The sequence below is a fragment of the Terrapene carolina genome, unplaced genomic scaffold (assembly GCF_002925995.2).
Source record: "Terrapene carolina triunguis isolate 2854851 unplaced genomic scaffold, T_m_triunguis-2.0 Scaffold231, whole genome shotgun sequence".
In the NCBI taxonomy this organism is placed as follows: Eukaryota; Metazoa; Chordata; order Testudines; family Emydidae; genus Terrapene; species Terrapene triunguis.
The window spans coordinates 20,109,151-20,129,377 of record NW_020664582.1 but is presented as its reverse complement, the minus strand read 5'-3'; the positions used below and the strand labels follow the sequence as shown (position 1 = coordinate 20,129,377).

Sequence of the window (20,227 nt, the reverse complement as noted above, 5' to 3'; positions counted from 1 at the left end):
ACAACAAGTGGGTTGTAGCCCACGAAAGCTTATGCTCTAATAAATTTGTTAGTCTCTAAGGTGCCACAAGTACTCCTGTTCTTTTTGCGGATACAGACTAACACGGCTGCTACTCTGAAATATATCTTGTTAGAAGTTTAACAATGTGATCTAATTAGCTTATAAATGCTAAACTTCTGTTCCTGTCTATGATATTTCATTACTATATTCTATTGATTCAGAGATCAAAAGGGGATACTGACACGTAGATAGAACTTGTGGTGTAATAATATCATGGTCTTTATTTCTCTTTGACGTTTGTAGTAAGCTACCTATGAACTGTTTGAACAGTTAATTGCCTTATGCTAATGAATACAACTAGTTATCCATGTGTGCTTAGGAAATAGAGATTTACTTCAAAGCAACAATGTACATTACTTATTCTTGATCCACAGAATGCCTGCTGTGATTATTTGCTGCCAAGAGGCTTATCAGCTGAACTTCAGCTATAAAGCAACTTTCGGGCCTGATCCTTACTATCTCAGATTTGCTTAAAACTTTGTCAGGGAAAGTAAGCTTAAATCACAAGACCGAGGTCTCCAGGTCTCTTCTGGATTAGCACTGCAATTCTCATGGAAGAATTTGAACAAAACTATGCACACGGACTGCCTATTGAGCTATAACCTATTGAACGGATTCTAAAAGGAGTTTTACAAATCAGCAGCCTCACCATCTGCTATGAAACTGACATAAGAACCTTATTCATATCTGTATATACAATGATCTTTTAACCACAGTAACTCTCTTTCTTTTCTTTTTAACTAAATCTTAGATTTAGTTAATAAGGATTGGCTTTAAGCATGCATTTGGGTAAGATCTGAAATATTCATTGACCTGGTAGGTAATGTGTCCGATCGCACAGGATTGGTAGAACTTTACATATGGTAAATAAGGTTTTAAGTAACCCTCACTATATATCAGACTAGGCTGTCTGGATGGGAGCCAAAGGCTGAATTGGTTAAAGGGAACTGTGTTTTAGCTTCTTGGTAACCATTAAGGTGTTACAGAAGCTGCTTGGTTACTGGCTTGGTGAAATCTAATTATAGAATAAACCACCAGTTTTGGGGATCATCTGCCCTATGCTTTGCAGTTTGCCCTGATCAAGCATTCTCAGTATAGTCCCTCCAGCGACCATGGTCACGCCCCCATTAAAAAAAAGTCTCTCCTTCCCACCTCACTCCTTGTCTGATTATCTGCAGGGTCATGCTAATTTTCAGAAATGAGGTTTGCATGAATCTTCCTTTTGTAATAGTAATGCCATCACATGAAATACTTTATCCACCAGCATACCTTGGAGAGTACTTGGTTCCGATCTGCAATGTCTATATAAACTGCTTCTACATTCTTCCATACGTCTGGCTCTAGTTTATGAACCTGCAGTAGAAGTGGGAGCCAGATTTGTAATTCAAACCATCTACACATCATTCCCACTCCAAATTAGAATGGAGAACAGAGAAAGATCTGAGCACCAAGCACCCACTACCAGGGTAGTCAGATTTGAGGGCTTCATCAGTTAATGCTGAAACATAAAATCAACTAAAGAAAAGAGTAATTCAGAAGAGAAGATGCAAACCCCAACAAATTTCTGCACAAGAGTACAGTTTTAATAAGCATCCATTCCCACCCAGAGCAAGCAAAAGGGAATCTAATCATAAGGGGCATAGTCTCCTTGCTAGCCTGACATGAGGTATGTTAATCCCAGGAATGTGAAAAGAACACTGAATTCAAAAACAGGACAAGCAACAGATCTAGCCATTTAATGCCACAAAGTTCCTCAGTGAAAGCACTTACATTCTCCTGCATTCCAAGGTCTGGTTTGTGCCAGGTTTCGATTTTGATCAGAAAGTCATCTTTCATGTACTCATTCTGCCATAAAGAAAAATTTTGGTTACCTGTTGGGATCCAAGAGACTAACATGATCTTATTGCTGATTGACTGATTATAGCATCAAAGTTATCAAACTTAAGTTATCAAAGTTATCAGACCTGGGACCAAGGTTAGAATGCAGTGAAAATGGGATTTCAGATTTCTATTTGTATATACATTTCTGAAAGCACCCAATCACTGGTGGCCAGGTACAAGATTAGGTCAAAGCATAAATTGTCCATACAAGACACTTAAGTCTGATACCCAGAGCATTGGAGCTTGCTATCTATTTCATTTACAGGGTGTTTTATCTTTTTAAAGAAAGGAATGAAGACTCAAGGGAGGAAGCCTGTTTAACAGAAGTAAACCAGACACTGCCAAGTACAGCTTTGACTAGATCAGGGGTAGGCAACCTATGGCACCTGTGCCGAAGGCGGCACACAAGCTGATTTTCAGTGGCACTCACACTGCCCAGGTCCTGGCCACCGGTCTGGGGGGCTCTGCATTTTAATTTAATTTTAAATGAAGCTTCTTAAACATTTTGAAACCTTATTTACTTTACATACAACAATAGTTTAGTTATATATTATAGACTTATAGAAAGAGACCTTCTAAAAAGTTTAAAATGTATTACTGGCACGCGAAACCATAAATTAGAGTGAATAAATGAAGACTCGGCACACCACTTCTGAAAGGTTGCCGGCCCCTGGACTAGATGATAGATGTGGAAGAAATAGGGCAGAAGTTGGCTTTTCAAAGACAAAATGTGGATCCAGAACTGGATTCAAACTGTCCTTGGAAACATGCACCTTAGTCTGCAGGTAAGCACTGAAACCAGACAGTCCAGCGTGCAGAGCTTTCACCACAGCTACTTGAATTTCTCCTCACTAATGAGCAAGAGACGTCAGTTTCAAGCAATGACTGATATGATAGGAAAAGAGGAGCCACTATATATCCTTGGTGGGTGGGGTGGGGTGAGTAAAGACTAGTGAAGCACTTGGTATATAAAAGGAGTTAAGGGATTCAGAGGGCAGGTTACTCATGGAATCATGTTGCCCAAAGGCAGCAGGACTGGATAGACTTGCTCTATGGTTTGTTTTGAAAGATGGAAAGTCAAATGCCACTGCAGTAAATAAAGAATCATCTGTGTCATTTAATATATCAGTTTGTGAGGAGATGTTGAGACTCAGTTCCTCATCCATGTAATCAGCTAACTGAGAAAGTAGCAACTCCACTAGCTCAGGTCAGAGACTTCCCTATACATATACACAGTGCCTCGTACCAGACAGATTTACACACACTTCCAAGCACAACAGATCACTGATAAAAGCAATACTTACTGTAATAACTGCTCCAAGAAACCAACACATGAAAAGAAAGAGATACATTACATTAATGAGAAAGAAAAGTTAACAGTTGCAAACCACTTCCACCCAATATCAGCAACAAGGGGACAAAGTGGTTTGAGCATTAGTCTGCTAAACCCAGGGTTGGGAGTTCAATCCTTGAGGGGGCCATTTAGGGATCTGGGGCAAAAATCTGTCTGGGGATTGGTCCTGCTTTGAGCAGGTGGTTGGACTAGATGACCTCCTGAGGTCCCTTCCAACCGTGATATTCTATAATTCTATGAATTCTGGAGAGTGCTCCTAGGCAGCTGCCAGTTTCATTGAAGGAAGACATCCAGTTTTCCTGTCAGTGTCTAGTCTGTCAAAAGTAAACTTGCTCCACCCAACTCGAAACCTTCTATAAATTCTCACACATGGTGAAACCCAGAACACTACTAATTATGTGCTGCCACTGTTTGCGCCTGGATTTCATCCAGTTAGATGAGAAAATGGAATAAGTTTGATCAGCTGACTGCATTTTACCAATCATTCTTCACCTTGCAGATAAGCCTCTCTCCAGTTCTGCAACTGAACGAATGCTAGATTTTAAGCCAATGCAGACCTCATTACTCCTGCATGTGGTAACTGGAATCTTTGCCTTCTGCATCTCTCCTGCTTGTGGTAATCAGACTCCTTGGATAGCAAAGCTCAATTATTCATCAGAGAAAAATCAACTAAAGATCTTGTAACAGCCATAGACTATTCTATCTTGTGCCCTCAGGGTCTGTCAGTATTTCGATTATAAAAATAATGATTTCCACTGAGAGTCACAAGGCTGTAAAATTGGACACTAAAATGTGATTCACAAGGTCTACACTAAGGAGAACATTTAGTCAAACCAATACTTTTTTTTTTGTTTTAAAAAGGGACAATAAGGACATAAGAGGTTTGAGGAGTGTCTACTACACAAACCTGGATACTATTATAGTAGGCATACTGGTCTAACCAGTAAGTTTCCATATTTAACATATACAGACATTTACAATTATTATAACTGCATATGTGTTATATCTGCTCACACACACAGAGATCAAGTGGTGACATCTACGTAATAAATTGCATGTATTTATTTAAAAGATTTTTGATGGCATTCGTTACCATAGTCCCCGAACACCTCACATCAACACATTTAATGCCACAACACTCTTGTGAGGGAAATATTATCCCCACTGTACAGCTAGGGAAAGAGGCACACAGAGTAAGTCTATGGCAGGGCTGAGAATTGCACCCAGGTCTCAAATCCCAGTCCAGTGTCTTATTCACAAGACCATCCTTCTTTATCCTACCATACTCCTCTGCTCTGCAAGGACTTGGACTATTTTAAATCTCTGAGCAGGTCTGGGGAAAATCTAATAGAAATGTTTCCATGATTTAAAACAGTAAACGAAACAGCTGTTTGGATTTAGACATTCCTTGCAATGTTTGCAACACAAATACTTCAGCACTGTTAGTACGGAACCAGAAAGTGAAATCCCCATTCATTGTCCCAGCTGAGTGAAAGGCAAAAAAGTAAACAGCATAAAATGTGAAAAATAAGTTTTAGATAAGATTGTTTTGAGTGTCTCAAATTTTTATTAGTAACACAGTTAAGACTTTTTAGAAAAAATATTTTTAACATGATAGTGTCCTTTTAAATTTGCTTCCTACATGTATGAATGTAGAAAGTGGCCCAATCACCATAGTATCTAGTACCAGCCAGGGAAGCCTCAGTATGTCTACACCGCAGTTAAACACTTGCAGCTGGCCCATGTCAGCTGACTTGGGCTATGGGGCTGTTTAACTGCAGTGAGAATGTTCAGATTTGGGCTGAAGCCCAGGCTCTGGGTCCCTGCAAATAGGGAAGGGTGTCAACTGACACGGGCCAGCCAGTGAGCAGGTCTACACCACAATTACACACCAATGAGGCTTTGTTAAGCTTGAAAAAGCTGACTGGATGCTTCTGCATTACCACTATGACAGATGACCACTGGATTTGAATGTCCAATGAAACAGACACGTGAAGTATGTTTTCTTTAATTTGTGACCATTTCAATACTCACTTCATGTATTTTGGTGTTCTCAAGTATGTGAAATAATGTCAACAAGTATAAAGCTCCATACCCTGCACACGAGTGTCTCTATATATCCAAAGCTCTATATGTTTGAATTAGGGCTGTCGATTAAACCCAGTTAACTCATGCAATTAACTCAAAAAAATTAATCACAATTAATCGCAGTTTTAACCACACTAAATAGTAGAATACCAATTGAAATTTATTAACTATTTTGGATGTTTTTCTACATTTTCATACATATTGTATTTTGTTGTAATTGAAATCAATGCATATATTATTTGATTACAAATATTTGCACAGTAAAAACTATAAAGAAATAGTATTTTTCAATTCACCTCATACAAGTACTGTAGTGCAATCTGTCCGCCCTTAAAGTGCAACTTACAAATGTAGATTTTTTTTTTTGTTATGTGACTGCACTTAAAAACAAAACAATGTAAAACTTCAGAGCCTACAAGTCCACTCAGTCCTACTTTTGTTCAGCCAGTCACTAAGACAAACAAGTTTGCTGACCTTTACAGGAGATAATACTGCCCTCTTCTTATTTACAATGTCACCAGAAAGTGAGAACAGGCATTTGCATGGCACTTTTGTAGCCAGCATTGCAAGGTACCTACATGCCAAAAATGCTAAACATTCGTATGCCCCTTCATGCTTCAGCCACCGTTCCAGAGGACATGCTTCCATGCTGACAATGCTCATTAAAAAAATAATGCGTTAATTAAATTTGTGACCGAACTCTTGGGGGGAGAATTATATGTCCCCTGCTCTGTTTCACCCGCATTCTGCCATATATTTCATGTTATAGCAGTCTTGGATGATGACCCAGCACATGTTGTTCATTTTAAGGACACTTTCACCGCAGATTTCACAAAACACAAAGAAGGTACCAATGTGAGATTTCTAAAGATAGCTACAGCACTCGACCAAAAGTTTAAGAATCTGAAGTGCCTTGCAAAATCTGAGAGGGACGAAGTATGGAGCATGCTTTCAGAAGTCTTAAAAGAGCAACACTCCGATGTGGAAACTACAGAACCCGAACCACCAAAAAAGAAAATCAACCTTCTGCTGGTGGCATCTGACTCAGATAATGAAAATGAAAATGCGTCGGTCCGCACTGCTTTGGATTGTTATCGAGCAGAACCCTTCATCAGCATGGACGCATGTCCCCTGGAATAGTGGTTGAAGCACGAAGGGACTTATGAATCTTGTGGCACGTAAATATCTTGCGATGCCAGCTGCAACTGTGCCATGAGAACACTTGTTCTCACTTTCAGGTGACACTGTAAACAAGAAACGGGCAGCATTATCTCCTGCAAATGTAAACAAACTTGTTTGTCTGAGCGATTGGCTGAACAAGAGGTAGGACTGAGTGGACTTGCAGGCTCTAAAATTTTACATTGTTTTGTTTTTGAGTGCAGTATTTTTTGTACATAATTCTACATTTTTAAGTTCAACTTTCATGATAAAGAGATTGCACTACAATACTTGTATTAGGTGAATTGAAAAATACTATTTTTTTTATAGTGCAAATACTTGTAATCAAAAATATAAAGTGAGCACTGAACATTTTGTATTCTGTGTTGTAATTGAACTCAGTATCTTTGAAAATGTAGAAAACAACCAAAAATATTTAAATAAATGATATTCTATTATTTAACAGTACAACTAATCGTGATTAATTTTTTTTAAATCGCTTGACAGCCCTAGTTTGAATGTAGCCTTGCAAACACAACATCAATACATGCAGTTTATCACATATTGAAATTAGATTTCTTTAATGTTTTGTTTTTTCCTTTCTCTATCCCTTTTGTTCTAACCCTCATTTATAAAACAAGGAAATTTAATGCAGAAAAAGCCATTAATGAAATGCTGCAGCTAAAAATTTAAAGTGCAAAGGTCAGGAAATTGTAAATATTGGTTCCCATAGCAACTGTACCTCTGCCAAAGGATAAATTTAATAGCATAGAGTAACCTCAAATATTACATAAACACAAGGAGATCAAGTTACTGTGGGAACAATAAATGAAGAATAGATGATTTGTCCATTGAAGTTCTCAACCATAATGTTGCAGCAATACTTTTTCCACACGGATTTTAAATATTCTATCCCATAAGAGTAAAAAGGGATTGTGTCATCTTCATGATCCACCTCAAGCAGATTCCAGGGCACCATCCCGAAGTTCAGTAGTAGATTAACTCTGCATTTGCTAGCTGAGATTTTGTATTAAAAGTTGCACACTATTGCTTTTGCAAGGAGACCCATAAAACATGCTGCTCTAGTGGCAATACACCAGTATCTAGTTGTACTTTCAGTTCCAGCTTCACCACCTTTGATCTATCCTTACTATTGGAGGGATCATTGGGCCAATGATGATACTGTTCTCTTCAAACTGCACTAAGCAAAAGATAGCCAGGTCCTCCCCAGCTCCTCTTACACCATCTCCTTCAAATGTCTGCTCCAAAGTACTTCCATTGCACTAGAGTACATACATTTCTCTGTCATGCATTTGCTGCCAAGCCACTTGAATGACCTCTCACAGTTCTAGTCATACTGTGGTTCTCCCACTACCAAGTCTATTTCTCCAAACCTGCAGTATTAGGATCACATCCGTTTCTTACTTCTGCCCCTTCTCACACCCTGCCCCTAACCAATCCCCAGGCTATTTAGGATTCCCTGTTTATTAGCAAAAAGAACAGGAGTACTTGTGGCACCTTAGAGACTAACAAATTTATTAGAGCATAAGCTTTCGTGGGCTACAACCCACTTCTTCGGATGCATATAGAGTGAAACATTGAGGAGATATATATACACACATACAGAGAGCATGAACAGGTGGGAGTTGTCTTACCAACTCTGAGAGGCCAATTAAGTAAGAGAAAAAAAACTTTTGAAGTGATGTAGACTAACAAATTTATTAGAGCATAAGCTTTCGTGGGCTACAACCCACTTCTTCGGATGCATATAAGAGTAACAAATTTATTAACAACTCCCCCTTGTTCATGCTCTCTGTATGTGTGTATATATATCTCCTCAATGTTTCACTCTATATGCATCCGAAGAAGTGGGTTGTAGCCCACGAAAGCTTATGCTCTAATAAATTTGTTAGTCTCTAAGGTGCCACAAGTACTCCTGGTCTTTTTGCGGATACAGACTAACACGGCTGCTACTCTGAAACCTGTTTATTAGCAGGAACTCTGCACTGCCACTGTAAGGTAGGGACATTTCTTTTAACACCCCCTTAGCTCTAAATTCTCATTTTCCCAAACCACAGGACGGGGTTATGGACTACAGACTGCAGGCAGCAGCCAAATCAAACTAACGGCCCCTCTTTGTGTTTTAAAAAAAAAATCATCCCCATGGTACAGAACTTCCCCAGTACTCACCAGTCCTGCAGTAGGGGTAGGCATTCCATGCTTTCTCGTGTATGTTCAGGGCTCCCTCTGGGGCCAGCATTCTCACAAATGACGGCACTTTGCTGCAGTTTGGAGGGGGGGGGAGGGAGGAGAAGCAAGATAAAGAGTTTTTATATCCATAGTCAATTGACCGTGACTCAGACACTGCTTCAGACATGCAAGGCACCCACCCTGAAAAACAGATCCCCATGCCCTGCATGTGTTTCCGTTTTCACAATTATCGTCACTAGGATTGTTCATTGTTCTGTTAGTAGGATGCTCAGACACTGGATAAATGCATATGGGCTAGGTGCCAACCCTTCCCTGCCTTGTACAGGGGAGCAAGGGCACACCTGATGTTGAATGCAGGCTGACAACTTGGAAACATTTTTCTACCCAAGCTTCACCACCACAATGCTGGATAACAGGGTTATAATTAATGATCAAAACCACTATGGGTTCTGGATTTCCCAAGACAGCAGCCATGTTTATGATGGGAAGAGTCCGTTAGCAACACCTGGACTGTACAACTTGAGATGAGCTCTGATATTATAACCTGAAAATTAACTGTCAAAACCACTTAGCTCTTACCATCTTTCCCAACTATTAGTCTGCTCTAATGTCCACGGCTCCTCAGCACAACCGGTGCTACTTACTATTATTATTCAACTAATGGCTGTGATTTCCATCTATTCCACACTCAGCTATTCCACACCCCAACCTACCAGGGTGCAGAAAATGTCTGAGTTTGTCCACCACACTTTGGCCACAGCAGGATCTACAGGCTGCTGCAGGAAAAGATTTTACACCTGAGAGTCTCAAACTTTCACACAGTATGGACCACATCCTAATAAAGAGTCCTGTGGACGCCTCTCCTCACATCATCTCAGTCACAATCTCATTTTCTATAAGGAAAGATCCCAGTGACAAACAGCCATTGCTTATATGGAAAACTAAGGCTAGTAAAGTGTTTTATCACTGTTTTGCCTGTTTTGAAAAGAACAGAAATACAGCATTATGTAATTTAATTTCAAAGCCCTCTTCCTATCCGCATGTGACACAGAGGCCCATTTGTGGTTCACTACTCTCTCAGGCCAGACATACTCACTAACACCTAATACACAGTTGTCATAATCTGGAAATGAAAAAGGTGACATGTAAGATATCACTGGAAAATTAATAACTCACTTATTAATATTCTTGTGTGAGGTATGCACATGGTGTGTACAAAAAGCTATGAATATGTGCTAGAATTATATTCTTAAAATATGTTTGGCAAGCAATGCATAAGCCCAGTATGCCCTAGACAAAGATGTGTGTATTTGTCTGTCTGTCCACCCTGGTCATCAGGCAGAGACAGTGAAGGTCTATCTAGAGAGTATACTTCTAAAGTCTGCGGACAATACCAAGTTGGGAGGGGTTGCAAGTGCTTTGGAGGATAGGATTAAAATTCAAAATGATCTGGACAAACTGAAGAAATGGTCTGAAGAAAATAGGATGAAATTCAATAAGGACAAATGCAAAGTACTCCACTTAGGAAGGAACAATCAGTTGCACACATACAAAACGGGAAATGACTGCCTGGGAAGGAATACTGCGGAAAGATCTGGGGGTGATGGGATCACAAGCTAAATGAGTCAACAGTGTAACGGTTGCAAAAAAAGAAAATGTCATTCTGGGATGTATTAGCAGGAGTGTTGTAAGCAAGACACGAGAAGTACTTCTTCACCCCACACTGATTAGGCCTCAACTGGAGTATTGTGTCCACTTCTGGGCGCCACATTTCAAGAAAGATGTGGACAAACTGGAGAAAGTCCAGAGAAGAACAACAAAAATGAGGGAAGATTGAAAAAATTAGGTTTGTTTAGTCTGGACAAGAGAAGACTGGGGACATGAGAATAGTTTTCAAGTACATAAAAGCTTATTACAAGGAAGAGGAGAAAAATTATTCTCCTTAACCTCTGAGGATAGGACAAGAAGCAATGGCCTCAAATTGCAGAAAGGGCAGTTTAGGTTGGACATTAGGGAAAAATTCCTGTCAGAGTGGTTAAGCACATAGGAAACTTTTAAGAGCAAGTTAGACAAACACCTGTCAGGGATAATAATTATCCTGCCATGCGTGCAGGGAACTGGACTAGATGACCTCTCAAGGTCCCTTCCAGTCCTACAATTTTATGATTCTATCTACATATAAGGTGAACAAAGCTATCAAGCAGGGGAGAAGACAGCATAGCATCTACACCTCAGTAGGCAAGAGAAATTTTATCTGGGCTACAAAGACAGGAGGTCTGAACCTCAAATAAGTAATTGAATCAACTGATTGTAAACAATATTACTATATAAAAAAAAAAGAAATCAAGTAGGTCTTTTCTCAAAGCTAATGACACACTGGTGATTTATATTATTGTGAAATGTATGTATTAACACGATACGAGGAAATATGAATTCTTAAGAGGTTCCCTCCCAGACAGAAAGGAATGTAGTTGTCTACCTGTCTCCAATTAAACTATGCAAGGTGTGACCAAAAACAATGGATGCCCCATTTCCATACAAATCAGCAAAGGGATCGGAAGTCCACAGGAAGGGAAGAATAACATGGGGTCATCCTGAGTCTGGGGACAAAACAGTAAGTTTAGGAAGCTATAAGTATTTAGGAGAAGCCATCTTGGCATCCATCTCTGGACAGACACCGAGACCACAGCTGTAGCAAGCTGAGAAAGATGGGTCCTTCAACCAAAGGCGTTGAAGGAATTGAAAATTGGTAAGGACCTTGAACAAAGACTGTAACTTGTTAAGTTAGGTCTTGGCCATTAGAAAGCTTATTTCTACTTTTGTTTGTTTGTAATGCTAACTTTATTTCTTCTACAGTACTTGGTATCATTTAACCTACGGTCCGCTTGTTGATACAACTTGTTTTATTTTTACACTAAACCAACTCCATGCTGTGCTTGAAGGGAAGGATGTATTTATCCCCAGTTAAATTAGTAAGCTGTAATGTTTTTTCATCTCTTTAAAGGAGCAAACAAACGTTAATATATCTCTGAATGCTCCTGGGGACAGCTGATCATAGCAGAGCACAAGGTTTTGGGAAAATTTGGGACTGGGAGTGTGTTGGGGTCACCTCTGCAAGAAGTAACCAAGGAGTGCAGGCTGCTAGGGTCAGAGCGGTGAACCAGGGCTGCATAGCACACACTCACGATACTGCATGCTTGTATGCAGTCTGGAAGCATTCTGACAAGAGAACCACACCAGGAAAGTGTCAACTCCTCACTGGTCAGGACTGCAGCCCTGAGAGTGACACCTCTAGCCCCATCTCTTCTGTTCCTTTCCACCACCTTGGTCCTCTGCAAGTGTTTGTCAATCTCATGCTGATACCCTGGGATATGTTGCTCCATCACCGAGTCCTCCTCTCCCCTGACTCATGCTACATGACTGCCTGTTTTCTTTTTCTCCCTCTGGTGTTACTCCCCTGCTCAAGAGCCCAAGGCCCAGTGATAGCTCTGAACTTCTCTTGTGATGGTGGGCGAGTTTTAGTCCCACTAGTAACTGTTCTAGTCTAGGAAGCAGTTCCTAGGTTCTTCTCTCTGACTGCAACAGCAAGCCCTAGCAGGGGCAGGTAGGATGATTCTGTTTCCAGTTGTTGTGAATCTATGAAAACTTGCATGATCTCTAATCTGTGTAGCAGTTTCCTAAATTGTATCCTATTTATACAGTTCCCCTTACTCTTTGATCCCGCTCACAGCTGGAAATAGGCCATTTCTCCATCCCACATACCTCTGTAAGTGGTAGATCTTGTGTGTGTACTGACCACGTTCTCCATCTCTCTCGTAGGGTTCATTCATCAGAACCTCCACTCCTTCACCTCCACCAGTTTCATTTTTACTGGCTTCTGCCACAGAATACAGCTGTCCCACTTGATACTGAAGGAGTTAAAGACACATTATTGCAATAGTCATAATTTAGATGGTGTCAACATAATTAAACTGCAAGAAGCTGGGGACAAAAATAAATGAGATGTGTCCCACTCCTAACATACAACCATGTCAGGTATCAACCAAAATATAAGCATTTGGAGAATGGGTACCACACTTTTATATCCATTTCCATCTAAGCATAATTTCACTCATGACTTCCCTTAGGAACTTAACAGATAGCTCTCAAGTGTACAAGAAGGAGAATGCATACAACAGTGATGTTATCCTCCAACCTCTGCCTCAAACTCTAAGAAACCCAATATGTGGAGAAATTTACAGAGAAAACCAGAAGTGGGAGATGAATGGGTGTTTGGCTGCCATTTAGAAAATGTCAGGAAGACAACAGCTCTGCAGTAGTCAAACCCACTCATTTCTATTCACTGTGTATAAAACCAGATAAGATGTGTCTGCTGTTCAGGTGACATGTATAACACACACTCCACTAGTTCCCAACAGGCTCTGACATGTATACAGCACTTTGTTGTGAAGGATCCCAAGGCATCCTAAAAAGGAATTTTCATTATGTGTTTACCAATTAAAGACAGCCATCTGTGGGTGGCTTCACTATTGCAGTCTCTATATCTCTGGCATTCCTGACACCCATCTCACTCCTCCCAATGTATCCAAACCTCTGCTGTAAAAACCTTCTCTCCTGCCAGCATCATAGCCATTTTCAGACCACCCTTAAAATCTCTTCACTGAATCTCTATTTGCCTCCTGAACCCAATCCAAGCTCCCTGCTCTCACCTTCCAGGTCCTCCACAACCTAGCTCCTCCCTTCCTCGGCTCAGTTTACTCCCACCCACATTTTCTCCTTCAGCCCACCTAAGCCCTTTCCCAAAACTCATTTCAAAGAAAGCCTCACTCATGTTTAAAAGTTGTAATTGAACAAGTTTTAGCTTCCCAAATGACCATATGATTCATATTGCCCTTGTTCTCTTCCCCACCACTCGTACCATCATCTTTTGGCTAGAGGGTTATAGTTCAAAATGGTTGAATTTGCCCCAATTACATGGGCCTAGTCCTTATTACACCGGCCCATTCCTTATTACACCTTCTATAGGCAGGCTCTTTCTGCACAACACCCTTCTCCTGGCCTTTGGCATTACACTATCATGTAGGACACAGAGCCTTAAAGATCCAGTAACATTCCTGCCCAGATCTTTGAGCCTCTTGCAGACACTCAAAGTTTGATAGCCTTAGCCCTCTTTTTCCATCAGTACTGGCAACTAAATTCAACACTACTTTACACTGTACAGCTTCTTTCATATAAAGTGTCTCCCAAATGCTTTAAAAAGAATAGCAAAAGGAAATTCAGAAGGATGGGGAAATAGAACAGAGGTTAAATACGATGGAGTCATAAGAGGGAGGATGTTCTGGGTGACAGAAGCCATAAAGGGATAGGCTCTCTCACCATCAGTGGCATGACTATATACAGGAATGGAGAAGAGGGAATGATCAGACTTGTCAAGAGAGAGATGTGATCAGGTGAAGCAAATCCATGAAGGATTTTCCAAACTTGATCCTGAAGTGGATCTGGGAGCCAGTGGAGAGGTCTGAGGATTAGGAAATTAGAGTATTAGTCTGAAAGGGGATGTTTTAGACGTGGATGGAAAATGACAGTTCAGAGAGGTGAAAGTATCAGAAGCAAAGGAGTGGTTGACCAAGGCAGTAAATGTAGAGAGCCTATTTGAAAGAGAACAAAAGGTAGTCAGCAAAATGCTAGGTAGACCAAAAAACATTAGCATCATAGCTGATGTGCGCATTAAAAAAAAAATCTAAATGCAGTGAAACAGAGGGATCCACCCTGCCCACTCTTCCCTCACCTAGACAGAGGGCACTGTGTAGCAAGTAAGGAAAAATTAAATTCTGAAGAAAAAGGAATAGGGATTAGTCATCGCTCTGTATGCCTAAACTAAGGCCTAGTCTACTTGCACCCTGAGTGAGCACTGTAGTTAGGTCAACTTAACCCCTGGTGTAGACACAGCTATGTCAACGGAAGGTATCTTCTATTGACTTAGCTACTGCCTCTCAGAGGTAAATTAACTACATGGAGGGGGAAAAAATCCCTTCTGTCAATGCAAGAAGTGTCTACACCATGGCGCTGCAGCGCCAGAGCTGTGCTGCTGTGGGTATACATACCCTCAGACAAAATAAGCAGGGTGCTGATCAAAAAGCCTACAAAACCAAACTAGCAGTGAGAGTGTAGCACTCTCACTTCCAGGTCCAGCAACAGCTGTTTGAAAGGAAGTTTTTCCATACCTGCTAAGTTCTGTTACCACAGCATCTGACATAAATGCAGCCCGTATGCATTGCAGGCTTTTTCCATCGAGTATTAACAGAACAAGAACAAATTTAGAAAGTAACAGCAAAGATCTGTTCCCAGTAAGAGAAAGCTGATGGTGTGCCAAGGGTACGTCTAGGTCTCCTTCCCTTGGGTAGCTGGGGACAAGTCAGAGAGCACACCAGAGTGGATCTGCTCAGGTTCAGGCTCATTTCCCAATCCCTTTCAGCAGCACATTTAGCAGAATCATTGACTTTTTAGAAGGCCTCTGCATAGAAGTGTCCTAGAATAAAAACATTTATTTCTGTAATGATTTCTCTCCCCACTCAGTGAAATGGGAAGTTCAGTCAGAGCACTGCTGCATATGCACAAGATGTTGCACTAAGTTGTGCAAACACTTTACTTCTGAAGTAATTCTGGGCAGCTCCCTCACTGCCACCAACAAACTTAGTCTCATCGCATATCAAAATGCTCCATCTCCTGACTTTTCACACACTGCATTCCTTGTGGTTTCCTATGGCTGACCCATAAAAGCAGAACACAGTTCTCTCCGACAGAGAACTCAGTGGAGTTATGAAACAGGAGTTTATTTCAGAGAAGAATATTGTATTTCCTTTGCAAGAGAAAGAGTCATCAACTCAGTGACCCCAGCACTAGAAAAAGGAGCAGACAGAATGGCTTTGTCGGCTCTGCAGTGGGTCTCTGGGAGGTACAAACTAATCCCTTTTAGTAACAGTCTCTCACTCATTCCACCTTAGGTATACAAGTCAAAGTTCAGGCCCTAAGAGGATCAGCCCACTGGTCTGGCATCTTCACCCTTTAGTCTACCCTGATATTCCTGATCCTTTAATCCCATTCATACAAGGGTAGGCCTTCCATATAAATTTGTCTGTTAAATAAGAGCAGATCCTACAGGATCTGCTGGGGAATGTTAATAGAAAGACAGGCGATGTCCTCCAAAAGTCTGAATCCTAGAACTGCTGGGAAGAGTAGACACGAAAACACAAACTTGCTTTTGGAACTCCTGAGAGCTCGCTCTGGACTTCCACAGCCAACCCACAGCAGGGTCTGTGTTGTAAGGCCTCTCACACAGAGATCAGAGTCCACTGTATTAGCAGAATTTCATGGACGAGGTCGGAATTCAACACAGCGGCCCCTTTGGGGGAAAAAGCTGTTCCCTAGAAGCAGCTTAGAACTCAATACGGAAATAAAAGAATCCTTTGTGTTTGGCAAGCTCCTTCCCATGTGAGAGGAACAAGGAGGCGGTAGAGAACTTGTACACACACTGCTCTAATCCATAACAACGCTTCGAAAGCAGCAGCTGGTCAGACACCCACACACAGCTGGCCAAGTCCGTGCACCCAATATTGCAAATCTCAGAAATGGAAAGAGCTCAAACAGCTAGACAGATGCTGGTTCGAGGTGCCCAAACCAAAGGGAAGGTTTCATAGAAAGATGTGATAGGATAGCTTGTCCGCTCCCTGACAATGAAATATTGTTCCTACAATCCAGATTTTTTTCCAGTCTACATTCAGCAGGCTCATGGTCCAATAGAGCCACAATCTGGAAGCTTTTCCTGATATTCAGCCTAAATTCTAGCACTTTATTCATACTTATAGTCCTTGAATTCTTCACCACAATTGGGACTTCTATCTCTTCAGTATTCATAGGTTGTCACATTCTCACCTTAGTGTTCACCTGGCCAAGTTATTTGGTATTCAGCTGTTATTCTTTCCTCAGAAGCTACAATTCCTCTGGCCTCCCTGATCATTTGTTGTTTTCTCTCAACTCCCTCCAGTTTGTCAAGATCTTCCTAATAATGAGGTGCCCAGAGGAACACAATATCCCAAGCGTATCACATCAGAACCATATAGACAGAAACTCTCTCTTTCCTAGTCCAGGCCACAACATCACATCAGCTTTTTTACTGCCATATCACATACACTGGCCCGGGCCCTCAAGAAGCAGTTAAACTGGGTGTCCAGTTGCCAGGTGTTCCAGGATAGATTTCCATCTATTAAACTGAAGTTGGAATTAAGTTCTCATCTCATTAGTCCATTTGTGCTTCAAATCTGCCATAACCACAAAACCCATAAACAGTATCATGTGTGTATAGTGAGAGCTTTGTGCATAAGAGTGAATCTACAATAGCAATAAAGGTGTAGTAGTTAATATACCCTACTTCCTGCAGCCTGAAAACTGAACCCTAAGAGCATCAAACAGCCCACCCAGCGTCTTCTCCCCCAGGATTGGGAGTGAGTAGTCCACCGACCTTGTCAGGCATGAAACACAGTATGCATTCCTTCACCTGGGATTTTGAGAGGCATGGTAATCATGTTCACTTTTCTGTGGCTTTGAACATCATCAAGTTCTTGTAAGCAACAAGCACAACATGGGTCCAGATCCCATGCCTTATCAGATGGGCTAGATTACAGGAAACAGTTCCTGCCAATTGTGTCAGAATGCCACCACTCATTGTAAAGGGGGGATAGGATAGTGGAGGTTTATCCCAAACCAACATTTAACTGGGCAATCCAAAGACTCACCAACTTGATATCGTCTGAGACTTCCTAGCAGTTACACCCCTTCTGCTCCTCACATTACAAACTTCTAAACAGATTTATAACTGAACTCTTCGGAATTCTGGATTCCTTCACTCCAAATCAATAAGTTCACTCAAGAATTGACTGCAGGGCATCCTCAGGCTCAGAGGACAACCTTCTCAGACACAAAGAGTGCCCAAAAGATACAAGTCCTTACATTGCCTGGGGCCTCTACTTTCTGCACATACACAACCTACATTTCTAAACATTCATAGCACTGAATAAATCAGCAAGGGGAAGAATAAAACACCAACAACAGATTCACTTTACCCTGATGAAGCTGAATCCCAGTATCAGAGAATTTAGAGAAGCAGGAGCCTGTTAGGTTCCATCCAGTCCAGTCTCCTGGGGGCAAGGGTCAGAGAGCATGTTCTAGTGCTTTGGTCCATCTACTTTGGGATGATCTGGCTCCTCCTCGACAATTCCAGGGCTGGAGTCACCTCACTGTCAGGAAGGGTTTCCTCACATTCATTCAGACTACATTTTCCTTTCATTGATTAAATTCCTTTGCTCCTAGTTATAGCCCCTTGGATGCTCCTAAATGACTCCCCTTCCATCTGGATATTTACATGTTTTGGATACCTACAGAATCGTATCTCCTGCCATCATTGCTGATTCAAGGTATATTGCATAATTAACTCTTTTCATCTTCCCTATAACTCATTCTCTCTGCCCCTGACCACTTCTGTTGATTTTCTGAGTGCTCTTCAGTTTGGGAATAAGATGCCAAATGTTGAGGCAACATTCTAGGGGCAGTCACGTGCCAACTGCCTTTCACAGAGGCAGGATTTCAAAGACTTCAACAGCTTTACCTTGCACAGATGTCACCCAGGAAGAGAGCAATAGAGGACGATTCTGCTCACCATTTATTAGTTCAGACAGACTTTTTTCTTTCTTTTGTAAACTGCTTGAACTATTTTCGCCTGCTGTGACCAGCTCTCAACTGAAGGACCAGAAAACACTGTGAACGCAAAGCATCACCCCATTTGACCACATGGCCAAAATATGCATATGGGGGGGGGGGGGGAAGAAGAGAAGAGAAATGTGTACCCTCTTGGGCTGGTCTTTAGGGAGAAGAGACTAACACGATGCTGCTTTAGCCTGGAGCGGGGAAAAAAGCTACTAGAGGGCAACAATTCTGTTCTTTTACTACCAGCCATATTTAAAAGGAATGTGCTACATTCAGCCCCAGAGAGTTATGGTCAAGATCAGAGAGGAGCACAAGAGCACTAAAATGGTTGGATTTATTATAGTAGTGACCAAATGGATGGGGCTGCTCCAGTGAGCCAGTTCTTCATTGGGTATTCAAGCAAAACCCAGAGCATGTGCCTCTCCAAACCTGTAGCTGTTTCATTCAGAGAAAGGAAACCTACAAAGAGCATGGTGCTCACAGCTCTCTCATCAAAAGGCATTAGAAAGTAAAGTAAACCCTGGACCTTGACATTTCAAACGAAAGGTTTCTAGTGAGGCAGCAACAGAGAAATATATCCCGAGAGGGGCCCAGGCCTGGTGAAGCATCTGCTACTGACACGCTTTGAGGCTGGAGTCATTTTCGCTCCAACTCCTTGGCCACTTTGTGAATGTGAAGGTAGGTCTCTGGAAAAGCATTTATTCCCTGGCAGAATTTCTCTATAGAGAAGTGATGTTGAGAGCACAAGGAGGGAGGGAAGATAAAAGAGGGGTGCAGTGTCAGAAGATAGAAGTCCAGGGAGCAGAACCAGTTAGTTCTCCACAGCTGTCTAATGGCCAGTGAAGAAATAATCAGATCAGCATATCCATTATAAACACCTATTCTCAGAATTCCATCTCCTACACCCGTTAAAACTTAATATAAACAAAGCCAAAAAGTGGAATGTAATTTTTACAAGATCTGGAAAAGACCCGCTCAGCTGCAAGTTCTATGAAGTGTAGATACAGTGTTCACTCTGAGTTGGATTAAATGAGAGGGGGACTTCAAATTTTCGCTGCTATTAGTCTATAACATGGATGCAGTGCTTTAGGAATTTTAAGGTTTTTTTTTTTTTTTTTAATGTAACCTAGCTATTTTGTTTAGAAATATGGTTTACATCCAAAGGGAGTTCCCCATGCAGACTTGCAGTCTTCCAAGAAAAAGCAAAGTACGTGTTTGGCCCAGGAAATACATTTGAAAATAATTAGATACGAATTTTCAAAACCAAGAAGGCTTGCTTTCTTTATTCACCCTCAATTAATTTCACCTCCTTGAGTTCCATGATGCCTAGATACTACAAGTTCATAGCAATAATTATTTGTTTAAAATGCAAGTTATTCCTTCCCAATGAGGAATGTCTTCTCTTGGTCCATTAGACTATTATTGTTTTTGGGCTAGAGACAGTCTAACTGTGTGAGCACAATGTCAAGGCTAAACGTTAACATACTATTCATAGGTAGACATGTATCACTCACATACCTTGTGCATTTCACCATGCACCCAGCCCCCAATCTACATTGGGAGCATAACAAGTTTGACAATGGATGTCTCAGTGGGTCACTTTAGCTAGTGCTGACAGTGATTTAACTGCTAGAACAGACAGGACAAAACTGCATTCAGCACTGTTCCAGTAATCATGTTCTTGGAGAAGGGATTTGTCTCAACTACAATTAAGCC

The 20,227-nt window shown here is 41.2% G+C and overlaps 1 protein-coding gene across 3 annotated transcripts in view; it reads right to left on the bottom strand.

The window, feature by feature from the left end:
* The window catches only part of PITPNA (phosphatidylinositol transfer protein alpha), a 44,701-nt gene that overhangs the window by 16,422 nt on the left and 8,052 nt on the right, over window positions 1-20,227 (bottom strand). For all 3 annotated transcript variants that reach the window (XM_024194385.1, XM_024194387.1, XM_024194386.2), the window contains 5 exons: window positions 12,515-12,660; window positions 8,732-8,823; window positions 3,246-3,253; window positions 1,831-1,905; window positions 1,330-1,413 (listed from right to left, as the gene is read on the bottom strand). In XM_024194385.1, coding sequence (XP_024050153.1) covers window positions 1,330-1,413; window positions 1,831-1,905; window positions 3,246-3,253; window positions 8,732-8,823; window positions 12,515-12,660 — 405 coding nt within the window. The remainder of the gene's footprint in view (window positions 1-1,329; window positions 1,414-1,830; window positions 1,906-3,245; window positions 3,254-8,731; window positions 8,824-12,514; window positions 12,661-20,227) is intronic.